The sequence below is a fragment of the Meleagris gallopavo genome, chromosome 5 (genome assembly GCF_000146605.3).
Source record: "Meleagris gallopavo isolate NT-WF06-2002-E0010 breed Aviagen turkey brand Nicholas breeding stock chromosome 5, Turkey_5.1, whole genome shotgun sequence".
NCBI lineage: Eukaryota > Metazoa > Chordata > Aves > Galliformes > Phasianidae > Meleagris > Meleagris gallopavo.
The window spans coordinates 42,213,803-42,223,668 of record NC_015015.2 but is presented as its reverse complement, the minus strand read 5'-3'; the positions used below and the strand labels follow the sequence as shown (position 1 = coordinate 42,223,668).

General features: G+C 35.6%; 1 protein-coding gene across 1 annotated transcript in view; it reads right to left on the bottom strand.

Annotated features, from left to right (window-relative positions):
* SPATA7 (spermatogenesis associated 7) overlaps positions 1–6,865 on the bottom strand; it is a 27,085-nt gene extending 20,220 nt beyond the window's left edge. Inside the window, exons 1-4 of the mRNA XM_010711802.3 lie at positions 6,832–6,865; positions 5,702–5,782; positions 4,508–4,600; positions 3,210–3,257 (exon numbers count right to left, since the gene is read on the bottom strand). Coding sequence (XP_010710104.2) covers positions 3,210–3,257; positions 4,508–4,600; positions 5,702–5,782; positions 6,832–6,865 — 256 coding nt within the window. The remainder of the gene's footprint in view (positions 1–3,209; positions 3,258–4,507; positions 4,601–5,701; positions 5,783–6,831) is intronic.
* Between the last annotated feature and the right edge of the window lie 3,001 nt (positions 6,866–9,866).

Here is a 9,866-nt window from a genome sequence, read left to right as displayed (position 1 = left end):
CCCCCCTCTCATCAAAGAGATGCATTCCAAGCACACATTAGTGTGCATTCCAAGCACACTAATCACTGGGTTCAGGCTGTGCTATCAATATACTTGTGGAAAAACCTCTAAACATATGGGTTGAAAAGACAAGACTGTTAGGAACCAGGCATGTGTAGCAGCAGCTGTCTTACTTGGCATAGCTTATATCAACTTTTCTGGCACAAATTCCACAACCACAGGCTTCTAATGGCCACCAGTATCAATCAACATGCTTGGACTAATTCTGAACATAGAAGTTTCACATTTCAATAAGTTTCACATTTTAACAACTATTTTAAGTCAATAAGGCTGATCTAATACACAGGAACATGTTCGCTGCAAGCTCAGTTGCATGGCAGCTTGCCTTTTTTGCTGCCAGCTAAGATACCAGGAAAAGAACAGTGGAAACTAAAGCCACTTTAAGGACAGTACACATTTAGTTGTCCAGGGAGCATGCCAGCTACAGTATCATGTTTAATTCTTAAACACTAACGACTGATTCATGGCAACAACCCCAAAGGGAAATACTCACCTGCTATTTTAGCTATATGTGATGCATATTTTTAGGGGCTTTTTTTTTTAACACTATCTTCAGGAATTCTGTTTTGCAACTCAAGGCTATTAATAGATCTGAATATTTCAAACTGAAAACCTATTCCCCTTCCTCAATTTTTTTAAAAGAAAAAAGTGGCAATATGCTTCACTTGAGGCAATGATAAGCACAGAACTATGTGAAGAATAAAGCTGTAAGCTCTTTGATCCAAGTGACACTATCTATCAGTATGGCTCATAGTCAGTCACATTGCTGTTGCATCTGAGACTGATGTGTCCCTTCTCCAGTAAGAAAAAATACACTGGTTTGAAAATATTCTCCAAATCCTGTTGTGTACTTCATTCATGAACAGATTTTCAATAGCTCTGTTTTCAGTACTACTACCTGAGTACCAGCTGTCATCTCCACAGTAAGTTTTGTATTATCCCCTTTTTCAAAGGGGAATATAACGTATTTTTGGTGGATTACCAGAGAAACAACAAATGATAGCTAGCATTGAGCTTAATATCTGGATACTTAATACTTGGCTGCATCATTAGTATAGCACTGAAATCTATAGTTCTTCATAAACAGTGCTTATAACAGTAGGGGGAAAAAAAAACAAAACAAACAACCACAAGCACTCTAATTTTAGTACAAAATTAATTTAAATAGCTTTCAATTTCATTCTAAACACCAGGAGTTTCTAAAATCAGTGCAGATATCGGCCAAGGAAGGTCTGATTACCTTAACTACCTTGAAGACTATGAGACCACTAATCGAGAAAATGAAAGTAGATGTGCCCCCACAGGCTATACTTTTGCTAAATCTGCTGAAACTCCAACCTATGTCTGCTTATAAAAAGCGGTCTCAGACAGATGACAAAACATATTGAGAAGACAGGTAAGAAAAAAAGTCTAGAGCTGTCTTGGTTGCGACCATGTTCTAATAAGGTAAAAAACAGCAGCTTTTGCTAGTGCAGTTTGAAAATAGGTGAAAGAGCAAGTTAATGAAATTTAATGCACTACTGAACAGATGGATAAAAACTAAAGTGCCAACAAAGGTGAAATGTTTCCATCACAGTCTGTATAAAAGAGATTAATATTCTGTCTGTTATTAGGACAGAGTTACATAGTCAGACTCTAGTCTAAGATGAACTGAAACATACTGCAAAAGCCTACTACCTAAAATGGAAATTTCTTCACTACAGAGCACACCTGTTACTGTTGTGACAGTTATCTGTTAATGTTAAAGCTGTGTAGTTATCTTACAAAGTGAATTCATTCTGTGAAACTCATGCTGGTGTGAAACATACAAGCTCAGAGCATTTTATCTGTAAAGACAACAGACTAAAACGATCAGGCATTTGCTGGTGTTTAGAAAGACCCAACACCTGAAAAGGTACAGAAGAGTAATAGCTAATTAGGGAATCAAGAAAACATTCTAGCAATTCCAGAAAGAAAAACAGGAGGATTTTACTACACAAACACACAGGTGTTTCTTACACCAGCCGTGTTTTTTCTTGCCCGTTTCAAAGCAAATTTTGGTATAGCTGGAGGTTAGGAAGGAAGGTGTTTTTTTTTTTTTTTCAGATGATTCTGCAGAACAGATGATCTGAAATTCCTATCTCAATCTGTAAACTATAGATAGCCTTGTAATATTGTTCCTAATTGTGCTGCACATTTGGAAAACAGCCTGTTGCCTTATTACTCTCAACTCCTTGAGCAAAAGTAATGGAAAAAAATCTAACAAAATGCTAACATCTTTCTGCCAAAAGGATGAGTGATTTTTCTATGTAAGCTCTGGTTACTCTCATCATTTAGCAAGGTATTATCACTTTGGCTCGTCTGGATTTGAGACTAGTATTCTATACAGAAAAGATTTATCTTTCTATCCCAAATATAAGTTTTTTTCCAGTATCTCAGCAGCGGTAACTGAATACTGAATTGGAGAAAAAGAACTTTCTTTAACCAGATTAGAAAAAAAGGTATCAGATAACAGAAATACATCTTTGTTATTTTAACCAACAGCTGCTATTCACCCTTCCTTGATAATTCATTTAGTATTCCATAAGTCAATGACTTGAAAGTATTGCTCTTCAGCTAAAACCGTAAAGAAAAGCTACACTACTGACACATTTCATCACCATTAAGAAATGAGAAAACTCTCAGGAAAAGTAACTGCATTCAGGCTGCTGATTTGGGCATTTGTGACTGACTGTGCTTTCTATCAAAAGGAACAGCAAGTTTTAGTCCCAGTTCCCATATGCCCACATTCCTAATATCTCTCTTAGCCTTGTACCCATAAGCCCTTTTTATGAAAGTCCAAGCTTACATTGTATCACAAGAAATTAGAGAGAAATTACTGCATTTCTCCTCTTCTGCTGCATTGACCATGCAGAAAAGGAACCTAAATAAAATTAGTGATGATCTTAAGTCGAATTAATTAATCACTGATAGACTAAGTCCATCTCACTAATATTACTTTCACTGCAGAATCTTATCTATAGATAAGAGCAGGATAAGAAAAGCTGAAGAAACATACAGATAGATATATGCTTCGTTAGTGGTCATTCTCCTATTTATCTGGCATTTGCTTTGTTAGATTAGTTTTACAGAAGCTTTTGCAGAAAAAAAGATAATTCACAGATACTTACGTTTAATGCTGTTCAACCTACTTCTGGGCACTGAACAGTCTACAGCTGCTAAAAATAGGAAAAAAATAGATGCAATTCAGTATTAGTGTTTGTCATGCCTAGAAAAAAATAGTAATAGTAAAACAGGATATATGCTAATTTAATTAGAATAAAGCATATCTTTCACTATTTTAAAATACATTAAGAAATGGCAAAATGATAGGAAAATTAGCATAACCACATCCAAAACCCTGTTTCTGAAAATAGCTTGAAAGAAAGTACATAATGTTTTGGGAGGTTTTCAGAAATCTTTTATCGCATAACTCATGATATTGCAAAATTCTCTGCAATGAATTTAAACACTCAGTACAATGCCAAGCCCTAGCATTAATATCTCTTGGACTTAAATCCCCACAACAAGTTTATGCAATGAAAAATAAAATTAAAAAAACCCAAACAATATTAACAGTTATCTACAGACATCTCTTAGCCCTGTGCATGGTATTAACTTGAACAGCAATTCACACTCCTTAAAAATAATAATTTGAGTGATAATAGATTGCTTTCAGTTGTAGCATTAGCAATGGGATACTGCCAGCTCATATAGGAGTAACTACACATTTCTAAATCTGAAAAATATATATATATATATATCAACATAATTAAAAAACATACAAACATGTACAAGTTCAACAGGCTCTTACGTTCCAGATTTCACATTTGCCTTTTGACAAATGTTAACTACTTCTACAATTAAAATCTATACAGATACTCATAGACATTTTTAATGCTCAACAGTAGAGATTAGTAACACAATGTTCTCATTTGCAAATCCAGCACAACATGCAAACTCCTTAAAACTTGCAAATGCAACTGACTGTAAGATGAACAAAAGATAAAGATCATTCTTTGGGGGGAAAAAAAAAGTCAGTGGTCTTTTAACTGAAGATGTTCTGTAATCATTTCTAAAATAAAATTTGGAATGTTTGCTCTTGAGGTTATCTCCATATCCTATTTTATTACAGCACTACTGCTGAATGAAGAGAATACAGCACAAAGTACCCTTAAATAAAGTAACTTTGGTAGCACTAAAGAGAAAAGGTTTTCATACAAAACTTTCAATCCTAACAACACCCAAGTATTACTACATAAAAGCTGTATCTTGCTGACATCACTCCAAGCATGAAACAGGAAGGAAAAAAAAAACAAAAAAAAACCCAAGTCTTCTGACAACCCAATTCATTCCCTTTTGATATGATCCTTTTCTGAAAAATGAGCTAAATCTGAAAGTGGAAATTATTTATACATGTAATTTTTACCTTTGGCTGAAAGAATTCTGTTATAATGAAACATCAAGTGATCTCTGATCAGGTACTGGTTAGTCAGACTTCGGGAGGAGTCAATGCAGAAAGCTATTAAGATTAAAATTAACATTATAAAGGCAGGTAAAAGAATATTCAAATCTTGAAGTTATTGACTGCAATTCAAATCTAAAAGCCAGTATTTCCAATAATAGTTGAACAGATGATCAGTAGAAAATAAAAGCCAGAAGAACATTAAAGTGGTTTTGCTCTTAACTTCTATCCTGTATCAAGTATTGAGATAAAACTCTGTTTTCCTAGGAACTAGTTCCATGATCATGCTTCTGAAAGATTTCCACTTAAGCTTTCACAGAATAATAGAATGGCTTGGGGCTGAAAGGGACCTTAAAGATCATCTAGTTCCAGCTCCTCTGCAAAGGACAGGGTTGCCAGCCACTAAATCAGGCACTAAATCAGGCTGCCCAGGGATCCAACAAGTTTGGCCTTGACACCTCCAGAGAAGCATCCATGACTTCTCTGAGCAGTAGGTCATTTTTTCCTACTCCCACTACAGCACCAGTTTACATCTAGGAATGTTTCTGGAACACTTAGTGTTCGCAGAAGGCAGAAGCTATAAACTCAATACAGTATTACTGTGTGCTTCTCTGTTCAGTGGAAGCCAGTCTGTGTAACCTGCCAGTATAACATGAAGCTGTCTTATCTCCTTTGTTGTTTTTCATCCCCGTTGCCCCCAGCTCAATAAATAGTTACTGATATAGCTGAAGTTGGAAAATGTCAGCATGGAAATTTCCTTTTTAAGCATTCTATGCTCTTTCAAAAAAAGAGTCTGAGATGGCACAGAAACATATCCTATCCCATCCCAGCAACTGCATGCAAAGGAACAGATTTAACTTCAACAGTTCCTCCAAGTAGTAATTCTACATACTCCACCTAATGCAGATATGTTGCTAATTATTTCTAGCTAGCATAACAGTCCAGGCAAAATATTTTCAATAACATATAGCAATTGTAAATACTATTAAATTTCACCAATAGAGCTCAGTGCAAAGGTTCATGGAGTCATGGAACATCCTGAGTTGGAAGGGATCCACGTGGATCATCAAGTCCAACTTCGGGCTCCAGCATTTTGATCATGAACGCAATTAAATCACATAGAGAAAACCCGTCAACTTTTTAATGAGTGTTACTTACCATTACTTTTAGTACTTAGCTGTCCTTTAAATGGACTTGCTGGACCACATCTGGGAACAACCACAGCTGGGTTTTCATTCACTTTAAAAAAATGTCAAACAGTTAGAAAGGAGAAAATGCATACTCTGACAGACAAGCAAAATAAATAAAAATATATTTCCCCAAAGAATTATTCAGTTATTGTAGCTCACTTTTTTCCTAGATGAAAAGTTTTCATTACACTATAATACTACAGCATAATTAAGCAACTTAATCAAGATGCCAAAATATGATTGTAAAACTTCTGCTGGTTCCAGGGCTTAAGCAGCAGCAGAGACCCTTAGATCACTTCAACCTGAACATTGCTCATTAGACTGCACAGAGATGCAGCCAAAGTTTTGCAGCTATGATACACTCTAATTTAAGTGTTTATTGATTGAATTTTATCATGACATCAAACAACTAATGTGAAAAATATTCAGTATGTAGATAAACATTGTGTTTAGTATAATACTCAAGAGTTTAACTGATTTAAAGAAACTAATTACACTTGTGTGACAAACCACCCTACTAATGAGAACGCACTCTTTTAAATACCTATTACTGTTATTGCAAGAAAAATTTGGTTTGCCATTACATCTTCTGGCAATTTATAGACTGGAAACCCTCTAAACAAGCGTAGATACTAACAAAACATAAACATCCAATTGTTCTGAAATACGAAAATGTGAAAGCTCTGCTCTGCATCTTCTCCTTGGGGGAAAAAAAAAAGAAAGCGAAGTCAGGCTCACAACCACTGTCTGTGAGGTGACCTATGATTTAAAAATACACACCCAATTTAAATTAGAATTTGTAGCATTTTTTAGAACAAATTTTAACAGGAGGTAGGTTCACTGTTATTTCAAATACAAGTGCATACAAAGCATTGTTTTATGGTTTCCAAGACCCTGCTCAGAGTACAAATTAAAACAAACGAGAGGAGTGGGAATCTTTTTGCCCCGACCTTCAGCTGGATCAGCAAAGGCAGGCAGGCATCTGTACAGGATGACTGCACACTGCAAGAAATTATGCTGAAAGACACAGCCAGGCTTAAGTCACGTTTTTAAGAGCCCCTTAATTCCATTTTTCATGGCTTTTTACCCTCTTTTTACCTCTGCTCAGCACCTTGTTTTCCATCCTCTCCATCCTCATTTCCCAGCGTTACATGACAGTTATAAGTATTTAACAGTACTGTTACAGCTATGAATGTCACTACAGTGTTTCACAGCTCTCAACTTTAAGTGTAAGAGCATGCTGCATGAGATGCTGTCCAACAATTAGTTGGCAGAGATCACATCAAAATAAATTATTCTCTTAATAATGTTTTAATATCATTTCCTCAAAGACATTACAAAAAGACATGTACTAAATTTCAGATGCCTAGGATTAGTTTAGGAAGCAAAAAAAAAGTATCTTGAAAAAATAAATAAAATGAAAATGATTATTGTTAAGTGGAAATGTACCTAATATTTTCTTGGGACCTTGTGTCGGGATCAACGTGCTCAACTCCCACAGTTGCAAAGCACAACTCATATCAGTTTTGAACTAGCAAGAGGGTCCCACACTCAGAAAAGACTGCCTTCACACAGCTCCAGCTCTGACGCGGCATCTTTAGCACAACGCTCCCACCTCTTCTGATGGGAGGTGCCAGCAAGTGAGAACAAAGGAAAAGTGCTACCACAGATTTTTTCAGCACTAGCCTGAAACTGTTCTTAAGGTATGACATCTTCTTTAAAGCCAAAGGAAAACATTCATGCTCTTCTGCACCCATTTTAATTGGCTCTTTTAAAAATCCCCTTGTGGTAAAATTCCCCCCTACTCTCTATTTATGATTTAAACATACATGGGAAAACAAGACTACTGAAGTATTAAAATTCCAAGCATATAGCAAGAATTTATTAGATTTAGAATGACTGCCCCTAACGATTGCAAACCCTGCTCAATAATGGCTTACTTTCTTATTTAAGTATTACATTTCTCTAGCAGAGTAACGCCAAAGTGGTACTCACAACCTAGCTGGGTAACTGTCCTGAAAATCACGACTTTCTGAAGGTACAGTGCTCACATTTTTAAAGAATGGAAGTCCTTCAAAAGTCTTCAGTGTTAGATTATATCATTTTGGTAAATAAAATTTTATCCTAACGATTAAAAAAAGAAAAAAGTGTAAGCTGTAAGTCAGAAATGTAACCTTAGCAGACATATCAAAATCTGAAGGTTGCTTAAAATAACCTAAAACTTCCTGTATTTTCTGCATTTCAGTGCCAAGTTATAATTCCAAAAGACGTGATACCATTAGATTAACGGTTGTAAGGCCACCTCTAACTAATTTCTATATGTAAGAATTGTAGAGAGGTAAGCATGGGCATCTTAAAAATGCACAGGGATGTTCTCACAACTGCAGATGGTTCATTTCAAATAAGCTAAATGTCTCTGCCCTGAGTTAAAGAGAGTCAGATCCACTCAGAAACTTGTTGCTTGCACTGTCTGCAGATGGAAGTAAATCTCTGTTCACTACTAGAGGAAAACGTGAGGATTCTGAAATGCTCGCTTACTTTGCATCACCAGCAGATGGCAACATGGATAAGCTGTATGGAAAGAACTACCGCATCGGCTCCTACTGCCCTACGCAATTCATGTGTATCGGAGTATCTGAATATTCTGATTGTGGACATAGCACACATATCTGTAGTGCCACAGCCCACCCTCTCTGTCCCTTGTGCCAAATGAAGTGATGGAGATATTTCTGTAACATTTCCATTAAAGAGGATGTTTGAGTCTCTGCGAACCAACTCATCTCACAGAACTCACCAACACTTTTTCACAAAGGCCTCGAAGATACCAACTTGGCTGAAATAAGTAATGGTCAGTGCTACTGAAGCTGTAAGGAATAAGTAAGCTTTTGTTTCTTAGGATCTGAGACTGTTCGTGTAGACATTCAACTGCATTTACCATTGCTACATTAAGTTCAGCTTACACTTTTACCCCATAAACCTGCAGTCTGAAATTCAAAACAGTTTTTAAATTTTATTTATTTATTTATTTAATTTCTCTTAAATTGCTTAAGCCAGAGAAGAAAACGGATCTGGTGTATGTGGGGGGATTTAGTTTATCGTTAATGCAAAACAACTGAAGTGAGGTAGAATGTTAGGATTCAAATGTTTCACAGGATAGATGTCTACTGACTTGAGCAGGTGTTCGTTTCAATTCAGTTTGTGTTTTCAAAGTTATTTACATAATAGCAAAATATAAACTTCAATTGAAAGCTTAGATATGTGAAAAAAATAAAAAATAAAGGAGAAGGTGGGATTTTTTTTTAGTTATCAAATATGAACCTAACAAAACAACAACAGCAAAACAATAATGAGCACCAGGACGGCTGTGGGAGTGAAGAAAGCTGTACAGTTTTAGGACTTTGTCAACCCCACCTCTTTTTTTTCCAAAACTGATTCACAGAAGTGCAAATTTTTTCAGTGAGAATATTTCCACTGATTTTGACAGAATTTATTTCTTGAATAATCAATTGCTTGAATAGGATCACCTGTATGAAGTGGGCTTAGCAGAACTGGTCCCGGTACTTGCAGCTTTTGGAATAAACATTTCCTGATTAAAACACACACTTCTACTTCATATGATAACAAAGCCTTCCAGTCACAAACTAGAGGTCTACGTGAACAGATTTTCAGATCTGGACTAGAAACACTTCAATATCATTTTATTTAGTTTAAGAAATTATTTTCTGAATTCAGAAACTGAGAAATATAACGGACTTATAACTTTAAACATGTAACTGCATGATGGAAGCATACATATCCTCATAGATTTAAGTTAATGATCCATACTGAATATAACACTGGAATTCTCACACTGCATGTTATCGTGAAGTAGAGAAAGCAAACAAATGATATATTACAAAAAAAAAAAAAAAGAATCTGGTATTTTAGTTCCTTATTAGTGCTTCTATTTGCTTGTTCTTGTAGGCTTTCCCTGTACATGCGACGCTACACAACGACAAGAAAAACTAAAACAAACAAACTTGGGGAATAGTTTTTTCAGTTGATATCTAAGTTAAGTAATAATTGCATTACTCTAAAGAGATTGGTAAGATATTTACTTCACATTATCTTTTCATTTTCATTTAAAATGCATT